Source organism: Magnolia sinica, chromosome 17, assembly GCF_029962835.1.
Source record: "Magnolia sinica isolate HGM2019 chromosome 17, MsV1, whole genome shotgun sequence".
In the NCBI taxonomy this organism is placed as follows: domain Eukaryota; kingdom Viridiplantae; phylum Streptophyta; class Magnoliopsida; order Magnoliales; family Magnoliaceae; genus Magnolia; species Magnolia sinica.
This window is the reverse complement of record NC_080589.1, coordinates 68313151-68330328: the sequence shown is the minus strand read 5'-3', so window position 1 is coordinate 68330328 and position 17178 is coordinate 68313151. Positions and strand designations below refer to the sequence as shown.

Below are 17178 nucleotides of genomic sequence, written 5' to 3'. Positions count from 1 at the left end.
CCATGTAAAAAATAAAAATTAATTTTTTTTAAAAAACAAAGGGAAATGTGGGCATAGCACGATGGTTATGGCTACGGTTATAATCTGTAGCTATAGGCCTATCTCTAACCTCTTTCCCTATTGTAAATGGCGATTAATTCTCTGGTTATAACTACGGTTATAATCTGTAGCTATAGGGACCCCCCAGCTTTTTCAAAATGATGAAAAAGCAGGGGCATTTTCGACCTTGGCAAATCGTCCGTACAGCTGGGACTTATTCCGGTGAGGTAAAAAAGCAGTGGGCTTTAACGCGTAAATGGGCCATAAATGGGTCGTACAGTGGTAAATTTCTCATTTAATAGTTGCAATCGAAATGCACCGTAATAACAAAATTATGTTTAATAGCCTGAAATTTTATGCATTGAAATTATATTGTATATTCACACGAACTTGAATTTTGCTTAAATAAATGAACTTTAATACTTCAAATAAACTTACATGTGTGACATTTAACAGAATAATTATAATAAGTGCACTAGAAATATATTCTAGTTAAAACGAGAAAATCCTAAATTTCAAGTGGGCCACAAATATAAGGATCCTTAAAAAAATAACTTGCTAATGTATGTATATCACATAGAAAACATTTGGACAGCTTGGATCATTCTATTAATGTGATTTAGTGATGTGGCCAGTAGTTGGACTGTTGGTGGTGTTATAAGTATGCCACACATGCAATGGATTAGTAACCTAGCAACAACTTTGTTACTCACAAGAATCTCCTTCTTAAAAATTGAAGTTATCTACACCAATTCATAGCAAAATAGAGTGATTTCAAAAAGAAAAGAAAAATAAAAGTAAATCTTTTTCTGCCATTGATTCCATTATAACCCCTACTCAACTGAATAATTTTCAAACATATTTTCCATGGCTCCATCTCTAACCTACCATCCAATTGATTGGCTGAGTAGCCTAATTCCTGACCAGGTCATTCTTGTTGTGTGGCCCACCAGACGAATGGCTTGACCACTGCACACGTGTCCTTGCAAGTGCACCTGAACGTAGAGGATTGTACCCGAGCAACTCATTGGGTCAGGCATTGATGTTCACCCAAGGTGATCAGAACCACTCATCCGGTGGGTACCACTTGGGCGGACGTATATAAAAAAATCACATTAATATGGGTGAATGTGAATTGTTACCCTTTTTTTTTTAAAAAAAATTAATGGACTACGGTTTCAAACGCACGTATCCGAGTCATACATCACATGGTGGATTCCGTACATGGGACAAATGCACAAGAGCCAACCACCTGATGAGGCCTATTTTAGACGGGTAAGAGAGAATCATACAAATAGGACATCCTAGCCATTGGTCGGTATGACTTCTTAGAAAGATAGACAGATGGTTATAGGATTTTTTTTTAAAAAAGGTTTAAAAAAGAGGCCAACATAACATTCATTTCTTTCTAAAATATCCACAAAGCCTGAATGGTTGAGATTATCCAATCAATGTAAGTTTAGACGTATCAAAAATTGTGTCCCACAGAATCCGCTGTTTTCACCTGCATAAATAAATAAGCCAAATGAAATTGTTGGATTGGATTTCATTTCCACGTATAATATTTCTTACTCTTTATGTTTTTATTGAGAGAGTAAATTTATAGAAAGACTTTTTAAAATTGATTGACCATTGACCTTTCAACATTTCCACTATTTTCAGCATTAATCAACTTTTAAGGTGTTTTTCACATCCATATTTAGGATTATTCTTGCCTAGACGTCCGCCTACTAAAGTCTAGTGAAAGCACAAGCTAAGCATTTCCATGGAAATCAACCTAAAAAATAAATAGTTACTTTCGTCCATCTCACCAAGTACCTTTATGCGACTGATGAATGAGGTACTGAGACCAAACATGGGTCAATTCCGTATACCTGGATGAGATTTTTCTTTCTAATAGGAGTGAGGAAGACCTAAACCGTCACTTGCGGGAATTGTTGGATGAAGTTGTATGTCAACTTGAAAAAGGGTGAGGCATAATTCTTGAGGAACTCGCATACCAAGGTTTGTAAGATCCTGGGAAGGATTGAAGATGGACCAGTCCAAGCAAGAAAGAGTCTTTGCCTTCAGATAACAAAAGGTGTCTGTTTGCTAGTTATTAAGTTGCCAAATTATGATGAGATTTTCACCCTTTGAAGCAACAAGCAGCTGGAAAACGTGACGTGCCTTAGCACACAACGGCTTTTTAGCTAGTTGTTGCTTGCTGGCGCGTGGGACTTGGGACTTTTTCAGCTCCAATAGCATAGAGTGACTGGGCCAGGCCGAGTTGGAAAGGCTTTGAATATGAGGGAAAGGACAGCGAGAGGAAGAGAGGGAAACCCTGGCCTGATCATCCAATTCACTCCAACAGATGTACATTGACTATTAACCTTTCAACATTTTTATTGCTTTTCACATTAACCAATTTCTAAAGGGTTTTTCAATATCAACGGTTAGGATTTTCTCATTCAAACACTCGCTTGGCAAAAGCAAACACAAAAGAGTCAATATATGCGACAAAATTCAAAAAAGAGGGAGTGGAATTCAGCCATTCCATAAAGTCCAAAACGGTTGTAGAAGCCAAATATATCCGTTGTAGCATTGCCTTGATGATGTAGCTTGTGCTTCAACGTTTGATTTCTAGCAAGATGCTCCTGCAGTCGTCGTTGATGATCATAATCGTCCTCCAGTTTGATCCTTTCCATTGGTCCTAAGATAACAGATCCTGATTAGTTAGTATTGAATCACCATGAATTCAAGATTAATATCTTGCAATTTACAAGCTAGTTGATGACCAAAGGAGGGCCTCACCATGTATGGCTCGGCCCAAAACAATCAGGCAGGTCTGGTCATCTGAAAAGAATGGATGGTTAAAAAAATGACCACCATTAGCATGTGGCCCACCCAGTCCCGCAGGCACAACGTAATAGACTGTTACATAGGTAGGTTGATTACAATCAAGCGTTATCTAATAGTTTATTACATATGTTGGTTTCAATTAATGAGTTTCTTTCTGTCAAAAGAAATTTTCTGGAAAGTGTCGTCTTGGTTCTCGTTGGCAAAAGTAGAGCTGAATACGAACTGAGGTAGCTCGGTTTTGACTTGCTCGGTTCAGCTCGGATAAGCTCGACTCGAAGCTGGGTTCGGGCTGAGCTGAGCTGATTTTTTGAGCTCGAGCTGGCCTGAGTTTGACTCGGTTCAATTCAACTCGAGTTATAAATATATAAGGGTTGCCTGTGTAAAAACTAGAAAGAAAATGCCTGATTTGAAAGCTCGAACTCGAACTCGGCTTGAAAGCTCGAGCTTGAACTTGGCTTGAGCTGCTGACTGAACCGAGCCGAGCCGAACTCGAGCTGGGATAGGCTGCTGGCCGAACCGAACCAAGCTATGCTAAGCTCGACTTGGTTCAGCTCATGTACAGCTCTAGGCAAAAGGTTGTCTGGTAGTATCTGATACACATCCAATGGTAGATTTTAAGTGGGGCCCACTTGATGAGAAGAGTAATGGTATTAGTAGAGGGATGGCTGGTTTTGGTACGCATTGCTTTGTGATTAAGGAGGGACACTTGGATCTTCTTTTCTAAGGTTTTGAGGAAAGGAGGCTATCATCCTCCATGAGTGGAGTGCTAGGATGAACCATACTGCCTCTTATGGGCTAATGGAAGATCTTCCTTCTGCATCAGTAGTGTGTTTCTCTGGCTTTTCTTCTCTCTTGATTCTTGTAAATCTGTGCTTTCTATTTCTACTTGTTGATTCACGCATATGAGAGTTTGAATCTTGTGAAGGAAACCATACAAGAAGCCTACACTACCGTGTACATTTTTGGATCCAAAAGATCAGGCCGATCAACCCATCAGGTGGGGCAACGCATGTACAGGAAACCACAGACAGTTCTAAAAGATGGTGAAATACTCAAGCGAGAACCCCAGGAGGATCATTTTCAAAATGTTGGCTAAGTATAAACCACTAGGAAGCAGGAGCAGGTTCGTGCAACTAAGGTTCAACATACACGTGTGGCCCACCTGATGAGTGAATCAACCCCATTTTCAGGTGACATGGTAGGTGCAACAGATTACATGCAGCTGCAGCTACAATGTCCCACAAATGGTCTTATGTAGACCTGCGTTTGGGCTTGACAAAGCTCACCATCCAAACGTCACTATTGTACAAGTTCCACTTCATTTAACTAATCATACATAGAAAAAAAAATAGAAAAAGAAAAAAGCTTATCATGAGGACGCAGCAGGACTCGATGAGCTCGTGCTTGTAACTTGAATATCCGAAAAAATATTCCAAATAAAGAGCATTTGCCTGGACGGATCAAAAGAAAGGAAGCAAACACAACCCTCCATGTGATAAATTTTCCAAGACAAGCAAGTTCCATGAGCACTTCACTCTAGAAGGCATTATACAATGTTTGGGTAGATGGTATATGCACCAAGAAATCTCCAGATTCAAAGATCTCAGCTATAGGATATTTGGCTTGAATGGGAACCATCGATGTATTTTCTTTCTCAACCATTTCTCCATTGGCTACCTAATTAAAGGTTTGAGATTTTTCCATTAGGGACAATTTTGGTGGATGGACCATGCATAGCGTGGCCCATAAAATCAACATTTTAAATCACTGAAGAAATGGGGCCTACTCCCTTGATCTCTCTGCCAATGCATTGTATAATACATCCTTACCCTATGGTATATACCATACCTTCTTCCTGAGAAAACTCGTGCTCTATGACTTATCTTTTGCATTACTAGATTCCGCTTTTCCGTCTCTGTTTTCTTGAATCTCTTTTTCTGAGTTAAGGAAGAATCCCTTCACGGAAAGCTTGGCTGATTGTATTGCCCTCTTGATCTGTCACACAACTGAATTTCATTAGGACTGCTAAGGAACTAATGAAAATGTGAAGGAATCATGATCTTGCAGATACAGTTTTGACACAGAATCTTGATGGTTTTCCTTCGGTAAATGAGAAGAGCCCCACTGTTGCTACTAGAACAAGTATGATGTTGAAGCCTATTCTCCCTACATGCACCAATGAATTTTTGAGCTATTATCCATACATCAGTGGACCCCACGTGTACACCCTGTGGCCCAAAAATTGGGTTTATCCTGTCATCAGGTGAGTAGTGGGCCACCCATATTGAGTATGTGGATCATTGGTCAATTCCTTCCTGTGCAAGTGGCCAGCCTAATTTTTGGGCCACTTCACATGCATTGCAGGGCCACCTGATGAATGCCAGCATCTCATGTGCGCACTGGAAAGGGTGGAGAGTAGAATTCAGAATCATACTCTCGAGTTATATCGTGTCAACTCAGAACTTACAAGAGTTTTATTTTTTATTTTTTAATTATTATAAAAAAAAAAAACAAAATTATTACAAAAAGAAATTCAAGAACAATTTTTTTTTTTTTTTCCATATAAAAGCTTAATGAGAAACTACCAAAATCGAGAGGGGGGGAGGGGGGGGGGGGGTGCGCTTGGTAACTCAAGAAATGAAACGACAGTAAACAAATCCACAAAACCAACATCTAGAAAGCGAACATTTAGAAAACCAAGACAACTAAGATGCCGTTTGAATGAGTGGATGCGGGCCATGCGGCTTTGCAAGTGGATGTCCATACCCATGTATCTTAAAGTTCTGGACATGGACTTCAATAATCATCATCATCTAAGCCTTATCCCAACAAATTTTGGTCAGCTGCACGACTAATGTTCTGCCACTCCACTCTATTAAGGTATGAGAAAATATGGGAAAAATAACTTTTCAGTTTTTTGCTAATATAAACTGGCACATATTTGAAAACGCTGTTAGTTGTTCTGAAAGTTTGGGGTCAAGGAAGTTTTTAAATACATGGTGTTGCTTCAGTAAAATCAGAACTTGTCAATAGTTTGAAAACCAAGATTTGTTTTTAATCAAATTTTCAGTTATATGTATTACACATCAGCAGAATGTAGAGTTGTATCTTCATTTGGGATCTTTAAGTTGGATTTTATTCATGCATATGTGGGCCCCACATAATGGTTGTACCAATACTATCGAGCATGCTCCTTTTTATCACTGAAAAAAAATTAGGGCTGTCATCGGGCCAGGCCAAGGGTTGGCTTTGGCCCAGATTTTGAGTTGCTGAGGTCGGGTTCAATATTTCCATTTTGCTGGCCAGAGAATGGCCCATTGACAGCCCTAGAAAACATAATTATTTGAGTGGAAGGCCCATGGCAATTACAGATTTAAAGCAATACAGGGTCTTCCATGGCAATTACAGACTTAAAGCAATACAGGAAGACCCGCCCAATCAAGAGAAAGCCCTCTATTCAACATTGACCTCCATTACCAATGCCCAAGAGTTAATAAGCTATTTCCATGACTCTGAAGGCTAACTTCTCCTATTGAAGCGATGGGGACATCATGCACACACGTGCACGCACACCACCCCCCTACGCATATACGTACGCAAAAGGAGGGCCCCACCATCAGTCTGGCTCGACGATGACGTCCAGGGAGGGCCTTCTAACTATAAGACGAAGTTTTGGTTCAAAAGGGTGGGTCCGATAGTCGCCCATCATGGGATCTCATGATCATGACCCACTCGTCGGATTGATGTCATATTTTAGGTTTTGCTTATTGTTATTATTTAGAACATCGTAAACGCTTTGGATTTCTTTGTTTGGTTTTTATTTTAATTTACTTTACCGCCAAGTAATAGATTTTCACATGGTGCGAGTTTTGAGGTATAAGATTTTCCCTATAAATAGGCACCCCTTGTAGTTCTTTTCATTCATTCAAGTTTAATAAAAATTCTTGCTTTATTTTTTTGTTCTTTTCGTGAGTTATGAAAGAATTCAAAAGTGGGTGCAAAGCCCTCCCTTCTTCGAAGGGCTAACTACCGTGGTATGAAGCCACATCTATCCCCATCCGCCCCTACCCTCTTCCATCCATATCTCTCATCTTCTATCATCATTATTGCTTTGAATTTTTTAGCTTTTGCAGCTATTCATCCCCTCTATAGCCAGTTTCCAAAATCTGGACATGTAGGAGAGCTGAAACTTTGGCGGAGCACTACGCCTCGACCTTACGTCGGATCGTCGTCAAACTTGGAGGGATTGGAGGTCTCCCTTGGCCGACCAAGGCCTACATGTCACTTTGGGGAGGCGGGATTCCATCACACGTGCGGCCAGCCCACCCGCACACGTGCGTTAGCCCCGGGTCACCATTTGCATGCAGGAGCTTTCTCCAAGTCAGGTTTTCCTCTGGTTTTTCTCTTTTCATTTATATTTCCTAAACCTTAGCCTTTGTTTGCATTAGCCCTAATTTATTTGCCCCCTTTTTTTTTCACCCTAGGGTTCCTTGAATTGAAATTGGGGAATCCCTTGGATTAGGGACTGATTTTTATGCATGTGTGGTTGATTTCTATTTCCCTTTAACATCGTTTGGTTTATAATTTTTATTGGTCCAGTCCTAGCCTGTGTCGGCTTGAACTCGCATAGATTCCCCTTTTTAATTGAATGATTTGGATTGTCATGTGGGATGTGGAATTTGTGTAACTGTTTCTGAATTGGTATGATCTAAGTCTGAATTATTGCATCTCATACTTAAATTTCATGTCCTGCATCAAATTTAGTATCAAAGCTTAGGGTTCTTATAAGGGAATTCATTACATGTTTAGGGTTAGTTTGTTTGAGTCCATCATGCATTCAGTTCATCATATGTAACTTTTAGGAGTCCATAGTCCCTCATATTAGTTGCTGAAATTTCTGTTAGCAAGAAGTTAGCAATTTACATTACTGTAACTTTCTGTTATTCCTTTATTTTGACAACTATATTGCTGGATTTTAGTAGCACTGCGTAGTTTCCCTCATATAGAGTCTCATAAGATCATTTAGTCCCATATAGTCTTGTAGAAAGTCCTTAGGTGGAGTTGTAAGTTGTACGCCCACACATACGGGTCATGGTTTTGGCTAACACCTTATACTAAACATGGAACAACTGCTAGAGTCACTAAACAAGCTGTCACAACAGATCGAGTCTTGGGGTAAGCGCTTGGAACAAGACATAGATCAACGCTTTGACCAAATAGAGGCCTCCCTTAGGACAAACCCTACCATTAGAGAAGATGGCCAATCTCAAGTAGGTGGCCAGGAGGATAGACCAATGAATGAAGGTGGCCAAGGAATCAGTCATGGGCGTGCACCTGTACCCCCACCCCATGAGGGAAATCAAGACCATTATTTTGAGGGGTACAACATGTGTGGCCTCATGACTAGAGAGAGTGCACCAGAGGCTAGTATAGAGTTACCTACTGAGGCCATTCCGGTAGTGGATGAGTTTTATGATGTCTTTCCTGATGATCTACCGGATGAGTCTCCCCCTAGGAGGGATATAGAGCACACCAGAACATGGGACACCGTAATACCTACAACCGGATTTGCCTTTAATAGTTCTATCGATAGGTCCACAGGTCTCAGTCCTTATGAAGTCGTTACTGGTTATAAACTCGAGAAATCTATTGATGTTGTCCCTATGTCACTGTCCCATAGGCCGTCAGAGCCTGCAGAGTCTTTTGTGCATCACATTCATTCATGGCATCAAAAAATCAGGCAGAAGATCACTACTAGTAATGAACATTACAAATTTTCTGCAGACAAGCATAAATGTTTCAAGAAATTCAATGTAAGGGACTCTGTAATGGTTCGCATCAGGCTCGAGCGATATCCTCCGGGGGCCGTTCGTAAGTTATACGCGTGTAGCGCTGGACCCGTTAAAATTATAAAATGAAACGGTCTCAATGTGTATGTGGCAAATCTTCCACCCTCCATGGGAATTAGTTCTACATTCAATGTGGAGGATCTAGTTGCATTTCAAGGGGCCATTGATGCATTGTCCAGCTTTTTGCCTTATCATCCTGATTCATCAGACCTTTCCTTTAATCCATGGCCCCCTCCCGACCCATTTTCCTAGCCTCTACCTCTCATACCTATCCGTCCCGGCCCATCTTTCCAGCCACTACGTCCCATACCTACCCCTCCTGATCCATTTTTCCAACCTCTACTTCTCATACCTACCCGTCCCGACCCATTTTTCCAGCCTCTACCTCTCATAGCTACCTGTTTTGACCCATCTTCCCAGCTACTACGTCTCATGCCTACCCTTCCTGACCCATTTTCTCAGCCTTTACCTCACATACCTACCCTTCCCACCCCTAGAGAGGAAATAGAGGATATTCTGGACCATCAGATAATATCCACGTCGAATGGCAGGTTTCATAAGTACCTGGTTAAATGGAAGTCACGCCCAGCTTCAAACAGCACATGACTCATTGAGGAAGAACTTCAGAAACTTGATCTTGACATCCTGGATCGGTTCAGGAGTTTTATTACGCTAGTGGCGAAATCGTCGCAGCCAGGGAGAATTGATGAGGACATCATGCGCACACGCGCACGCACACCACCCCCAATGTACGTACGTACGCAGAAGGAGGGCCCTACCATCGATTTGGCTCGTCGAGGACGTCCAGGGAGGGCCTTCTAGCTGGAAGACGAAGTTTTGGTTCAAAAGGGTGGGCCCGATAGTCAAGAAAAGCCCATCATGGGATCTCATGATCATGGCCCACTCGTCGGATTGATGTCATATTTTAGGTTTTGCTTATCGTTATTATTTAGAACATCGTGAACGCTTTGGATTTCTTCGTTTGGTTTTTATTTTAGTTTACTTCACCGCCAAGTAATAGGTTTTCACATGGTGCGAGTTTTTGAGTATAGGATTTTCTCTATAAATAGGCACCCCTTGTAGTTCTTTTCATTCATTCAAGTTTAATAAAAATTCTTGCTTTATTTTTCTGCTCTCTTCGTGAGTTGTGGAAGAATTCAAAAGTGGGTGCGAAGCCCTCCATTCTTCGAAGGGCTAACTACCGTGGTGCGAAGCCACATCTATCCCCATCCGCTCCTACCCTCTTCCATCCATATCTCTCATCTTCTATTATCATTATTGCTTTGAATTTCTCAGCTTTTGCAGCTATTCATCCCTCCTACAACCAATTTCCAAAATCTGGACCTGTAGGAGGGCTGAAACTTTGGCGAAGCACTACGCCTCAACCTTACGTCGGATCGTCGTCAAACTTGGAGGGATTGGAGGTCTCCCCTAGCCGACCAAGGCCTAGGTGTCACTTTAGGGAGGCGGGCTTCCATCACACGTGCGGCCAGCTCACCCGCGCACGTGCGTGAGCCCCGGGTCACCATCTGCACGCAGGATTCCCCTTTTGATTTCTATTTCCCTTTAACATCGTTTGGTTTATAATTTTTATTGGTCCAATCTTAGCCTGTGTAGGCCTGGACCCGCATAGATTCTCCTTTTTAATTGAATGATTTGGATTGTCATGTGAGATGTGGAATTTGTGTAACTATTTTTGAATTGGTATGATTTAAGCTTGAATTATTGCATCTCATACTTAAATTTCATGTCCTGCATCATGAAGGTTCAACTATTTCTTTCCTTCCAAATGACCCCAAAGAACTACCATAAAGAAAAGTCTCCATATGGTCTTCCCGTTTATGGCCCCAAGCTACCACAAGGAAATCAATGTACCCCATTATCGACCAAGCGGCATTGAAATGACTAAATCAACCCCATCTACTATAGCAAAGGGGCAATGGAGAGATGATTAACATTTTCAGCATTCGTCCAACACAAACCATTAACATTTTTTTGGGTCCCTACCCATGGCTCAATGGTAGACTCAGTGCGTTTCAACACTGAGGTAATGGGTTCAACTGCCCATTCTGGTGTGTGGGTGTGAGCGTACACGTGTGTAAAAAAGAAAAAAAAATGAAAGTTCCTGCATCAAAGATGATTCACCATTGAGAGCCTTATGATGATCGACCATCCACCCAAATGCAATGACACATGAAGGAGCCTTCTACTTCCCCCATCCAAGCCGAAGGGACGACATTGTCACCTGAACCCAAAAGTTTTGAAGTAAAGAGACTTGACCGAAAGTTTCAGTTAGGATCCCACAATCACATCTCCTATCATTTGTATGATGCTCAATCATAATAGAGTTAGCATTCCTATAAGACATGGAAACTCTTCCTCAACTTCATTTAAGTTGCACCTGGATGCCAAAGCGGGTCATCACCACACCATTTATCTTCCCAAAACCTAATCACCAAAATGTTTCTGAGTTGAAAGCCACTCCATAAAGGGCAATATTTTAACGACAAAGTTGTTCTCTGAATTCTAGAGCTCAAATATCTTGATGTTCTGGGAGTACTACTCCCCATCTCCCCAAATGCATACATTGACAGAATCACTCTTCTTAGTGGGGCCATCTTCTTGTCATCGGAAACCCATAATCATTTTACCTAAACGACTTTATTTAATTTCTTGAAGAATTGTATACCAGCGCCTCCTTGAGAAACAGGTTTGCACAGCTCCTTCCAAGACAATGGATGGATTTGTGCTCTTCCTTCGATCCTTTCCAAAGAAGTCCCCTTGGATTTTTCCAATCAAGTGAAGACACTTGTAGGACAATGAAAATGTGATGAAGTATACAGGATTTGCAGCCATGGCCACCATAATGAGAGTCAGCCAACCACCCAAAGATGAATATCCTCCTTTCCATTCATCTAGCCTTCTTTCATTCTTTCCACAACCTATTCGATGGGAATCCCACACAAAGTGGAAAACCAGGAAAAGTAGATGGCGGGATCATGCCTTGTAGCACCTTGACAACATAGTTGTCCAATTGGATACCAACCATTTCAATCTTAGAGAGGTTTACCACCTGTCCTAAAACCACTTTGAAACATCTTAAATTGCATCAAAGATTTGAAACATGCTCCCTCCTGACCTCACAAAAGATGAGCATGTCATTAGTAAAATTGCAGTTAAGACACATGGGGTCCAACATTCCAGCCTGACTGTCACTAAAACCGTTAATTAATCCTTCCACCATAGCCTTCTCTAACATCTTCCTTAAAGCTTCCACTGTAACTACAACGGGAAATGGCAAGAACAGATCCCCCTGTCTAATCACTACGGACCTACTAAAATAACCTGTCAAAGAAACATCAACCAAAACATAAAATTTTGCCAAACTAAAAAAATTCCCCACATTATTCCTCTCCAATTTACCCAAAACCCCTTACTTCGAAACAAATAATCTAAAAAAACAAATGATCCACATTATTAAATCAATTTAGCATAAAACACTCAGCTTGACTTCTCAATGCTTGTAATCAATGCATTCATGACTCATGAGTGATGAATGCTCCATCTAAGGTCTGCCCGCCCTTAGAGAAAGTGGCTTGGAGAATGATACGGTGGCTTCAGTCACCTGGAAGTCCGATGACTCAGCAGCAGAACGGAGTTAAGTTTTTTGTCTGGTGGATCTGATCTATCGTTAGTGGGCAATACATACCAATAAGTTCGGAGAAGTAAAGTGCATAAGAGACCAATCCTTACTAGAGTTTGCAATGGCTAGGGACCATCAGATTGTGCGAAAACTAGCCCCCTGCTATATGCTGTGCGGGGAAGTGCACTGAGTCTTAATGTGAGCACTTCTATGATAATTTTATGCATGCCTCCAGTTAAGCTTAGAGGAGCTACATGATACTCACGTTGCCTACGATGCTTGATATGCATGCACTCAGGAATTCTACATGTGACATATAAATAGAACTGACTAGATTGTGCAGCCCAATGTTGCCAAGTCACAAACCCAAGATCCCATTGGTTGAACAATTCTAAGCTCTGATTATTGGACACTTGTTTGTGGAAATAGGAATTTGGATAATTTTCATTTCTAACCATCCAAAAAATAGGAATTTGCAAAAGGCCACGTTTCAAATTACAAGTAAAGTCTTTACAGATAAAAAGGCATTATACATGATAAAACACAATGGTTGATAAACAGTCATGACGTGTGGGGCCCATTGTAAACATCTAATTTGTCCATCATGTGTTTCCCTTGATGCTCTCATATGGACCCAAAAAAACAGCTTGATTGATCATCAAACGGACCACATGAGAGGGAAAGATGGGGCATCCACCATTAAAAACTTCCATATTGCACTCGGGGCCCATAGTGATGGGTGGAGGACATCCAAGCCATCAAGTGTGTGCATGCTTTGATGCTCTCCTAGGGCCGAAAAAAAGTCCTTTTTAAGTGATTTGCCAACTTTGGTGGGATTTATTGCCCCAAGCTCTATGTGGTGTGAATACCTACTTTATACATTGTAAACACTTTACAAGTTAGCCAAACACAGAATCTATTTACCTATAAACAAATCTACTTAAAAGCCTAACAGAATAGCATGTGAACAACTTACACCTGAAACTCTTTTCAGGTGTAAAGTGTTTATGACTTAAAATTTTATAGGCATCCAAATGACCCTGCTGAATACCTTGTCTTAACTGGGACATCATTGGATTGGAACGATTAAGTATCCAACAGATCTACGAATGCATTTCGATGACCCAATCCACACAGTTCCACATACTTGTTGACACCATGTTGTTACCCTTCTTTTTGAAGGAGTGGGACATGAAATTAAAATTGCCACAGATAGAAATCCACTTACACCTCAAATTCCGATCGTTAGGGTCATACATGATTGTTGCCATTCCCACCAACAATGAAAATCTTTCAATCCAATTGTCGTCCTTACCAAAAGCATTCCAACCCCCCAAAGAAAAAATGATAGATTAAAAACCATTTAATATTTCAAATAATTAAACAAAATACAACCACAAATTATTTTTATATCTCTGACTAAGCTAAAATTGTCTAAAACCAAAAAGAATAAGAAGGAAGAATGCATCTAAAAGAGCCAAAGAAGTCTCTGTAACGTGTATGGTTGGTCACAGTGACTCACCTAGTGCTAGTAAGTTACTGAGGTGTCAAATAAGTGGGGTCACACGTGTAGCTTGGGAGTTAGATTGTTTGTTAGTAGGTGAGTAAGGATAGGGGTTGTTGCTTTAAAATAGGTCAGTTTGCTATTGAGAGGTTAATAGAGTCTATTGCTTTAGAATAGGTCAATTGTTGTTGAGAGGTTAATAGAGCCTGTTGAGAATAGGTCAAGTTCATTGAAGCTTAAGATGCATATAAACAACTCTGATGATCATTGAAAGGAATAAGAAAAACGTTGTCTCTCATATTGATTTAGGGGGGTTGACCCCCTCGAATTGGTCATTCTTATGTTTATAAGGCTGGATTCTAAAGGTATGTTACATCTTTAGTATCAGAGCGGACTATCCTACCATTGCCGATGGTACCAGAATTTCTCAATCGGCAGAGTCTGTGAATCAACTCCAGGAAACTCCATAGTCACATCGGAGAATCCTCGACAACTTGGTTCGACAATTGAGTTTCCTAGCTACTAGCTATGAGACTATCACCTGTAATCAACAGTGTGAAAGAGAAAAGCCTTCTATAGGTCGCTCGATCAATCAAAGGTTTGATAGCTTCCGCGCTAACACAATGGGAATCCAAATTAGAGCAATTCGGTTAGACTTTCCAAATTTGACAAGAACGATCCTTCCGAGTGCCTCTACAGGGCTCAACAATTCTTCACCTACCACCAAACATTGCCCCAACACTGATGGTTGATTACTTCCTTTCACATTGAAGGTAAGGCTCTCCCTTGGTATAATTGGATGGAAAACTCAGGAGCATTGACAAGCTGAGGTGCCTTTGCAAAGGCACTTGAGACTCGATTTGGTCCAACCAAGTATGACGCCCTTGTGGAAGCCCTCACCAAACTCTGTCAAATCGATGATCGTTGATGAGTACCAGACACGATTTGGGACACTTGCAAATCGAACAGAAGGGTTGATGGAATCCTTTCTGATTAGTCGCTTCCTAAGCAAGTGGTCTCAAGGATGACATTCGACTCAATGTAAAAATGTTCAAACTTGCCACCTTATCAACGGCCTTCAAGTTAGCTCGAAGTCAAGAAGAGAAGGTCAACTATAGACACCGACTAAACTGAAACGATGGGAGTCATGCCGTTGCAGACCTTGGTCTTGGACCAACGGTTGCAAAGAAGCTTACTGTATCTGTGAAACGACTCACCCAGGCGGAAATGAAGGAATGTCACGACCGAGGATTATGTTACAATTGTGATGACAAATAGTCACCTAGACACGGGTGCAAAGTGCAAAAACTCTTAATTCGTTAATGGAGTAGGGTGTGATGATGTAGTAGCGGAGGATGAGAAAGATGCTATGGAGGAGTCCAACATGGAGGATGAACCAAAGGTGACACTAGAAATATATCTACACGCCATTGCCAGTGCTCCCACTCCTCAGACTATGCGAATGCAAGGTAACTTTAAAAAACTAAAGATGGTGGTGCTGATTGACACCGGCAACACCCAAAACTTCCTAGACATGGCAATAGCCAAGAAAGCCTGACTATCCATTCTCTCTGGTGGACAATTCAATGTGATTGTTGCAAATGGGGAGAAGTTAGCCAGTCAAGGGAGGTGTGATGGGATCACGTTGTCACTGTGAAGCCGACCCATAGCCACCGACTTTTACTTGTTAGCGTTGGGTGAGCGTGATGCTATTCTGGGAGCTCACTAGTTGAGAACCTTAAGGCACTGGGACTTCTCTAATTTCTCCATGCAGTTCAACCTTGAGGGAAGGCTCTACAAAATACATGAAGAATTGGCATCAGACCTGGCAATCCTTAACGAGAACAGGCTCAAGAAAGCCATTAGGTCAAATAAAAGCCTTTAGAATCCAAGGCCCCGTAAACACGAGAATGACCGCTTCGAGTGAGTCAACCTCCTTAAACCAAAATGAGTGACAACAATATTTTCTTATTCCTTTCAATGATCACCAGAGTTGTTTACATACATCTTAAGCTTCAACAAGCTTGACATGTTCTAAAAAAACTCCATTAACCTGTCAACAACAACTGACCTATTGTAAAGCAACACACACTCCATTAACCTCTCAACTGCAAACTAACCTATTCGAACAACCCATGTCCTTACCTATTAACAATCAAACACAAACTCCCAAACTACACGTATGACCCTTCTTATTTGATACCTTTGCAACCTACTAGCACTAGGTGAATCACCGTAACCAGCCATACAAGTTACAGTCTCCCATTGCTACCCAAACTTTTGATACATACATCCCATTTATATATACCTTTGGAGCAGGATAGTCTTCTTTTGGGACCACTCAGTTACACAAAGCAGACAAAAAGGGGCGCATGCATAAAAATGAGAGGGTCTAATATCAATTCTCAAAAAAAAAAAAAAGATGCATACAACAGAATCCAAAATGTATTTTTTAAAATAAATAAAAAAACAGAAATAATTTGAAAGTTGGATAGAGTTGTAAATACTGACAGGATCGAGGACATTAGGATTGGGACCGTAGTCCGCTGTTAGAAGGAAATAAGCAGCGGTTACAGTAGCCACCATGGTCGTTCGCCTCACCAGCTTCTCCGTCTTCGGATCCATTTCTTGGGGTCTGACGATAACAACAGTCAGCACACGCTTCTTTCCTTTTTCTTTTCTTCGTGTGCTTCTTTCCCTTTTCTTTTCTTCTTCTTCTTCTTCTTCTTTTGAGGGTACACCGATACGGCCAGCGGCAGGGGAAGCGGATTGCGTCTTACCCTCGCCCGTACGATAATCCGTACGCGCAGGGATCTGTAGGGCCCACCGTGATTTAATGGTTTTATCCACGCCGTTCATCCCATTTATCAGTTCATTTTACGGCGCGATTTTAATAATAAGGCAGCTCCACAGCTCCAGTGGACCACACCAAAGGAAGCGGCAGTGATAATGACACCCGCCGTTGAAACCGGGCCATCGTGATGTTTTTTTTTTACCATTCAAACTATTAATGAGGGTACGTGTGAAAACACAAATATTAGCTTGATTAGAAACTTCTGCAGCTCCCAAGAAAATTTTAATGGTGGGCGTTTAATCCCCACTTTGTGGTCCACTTAAGCCTTGGTTCCCCCTCATTTTCGAGTGCATACCATAAAATTATCTGTAAATATGTATGGACGGCGTGGATAGATATTTACATCATGGCGGGCCCCACAGAGCCCTGGCCGGGCGAGAAAGTCTACTCGCAACCGTCGGGGATTGGGTATACCCCACCAATACCTAGCTAGAGACGGACGGTCCTATTA

General features: G+C 41.3%; 1 protein-coding gene across 2 annotated transcripts; it reads right to left on the bottom strand.

The window, feature by feature from the left end:
- Positions 1–2396: 2396 nt before the first annotated feature.
- Positions 2397–16563, bottom strand: LOC131231274 (uncharacterized). Of its 2 annotated transcripts, XR_009164271.1 has the most exons (4): positions 16385–16563; positions 4726–4872; positions 2830–2871; positions 2397–2728 (listed from the first exon to the last, which is right to left on the bottom strand). XR_009164271.1 is itself a non-coding variant. In XM_058227416.1 (3 exons), the coding sequence occupies exons 1-2, from the start codon at positions 16496–16498 to the stop codon at positions 4750–4752; spliced, it is 237 nt and encodes a 78-aa protein (XP_058083399.1). In that variant the 5' UTR covers positions 16499–16563; the 3' UTR covers positions 2397–2728; positions 4726–4749. The 2 variants fall into 2 exon arrangements, 1 of the variants encoding a protein (XP_058083399.1); XM_058227416.1 differs by lacking the exon at positions 2830–2871.
- Between the last annotated feature and the right edge of the window lie 615 nt (positions 16564–17178).

What these genes read in the sequence shown, in the direction of transcription:
- LOC131231274 (XM_058227416.1), bottom strand. Translation starts at nt 16,498, where the DNA reads ATGGATCCGAAGACGGAGAAGCTGGTGAGGCGAACGACCATGGTGGCT. An exon ending in ATCCTAATGTCCTCGATCCT is followed by an intron (nt 4,873 to 16,384) that starts GTCAGTATTTAC and finishes GTTGTGTGACAG; the next exon opens with ATCAAGAGGGCAATACAATC.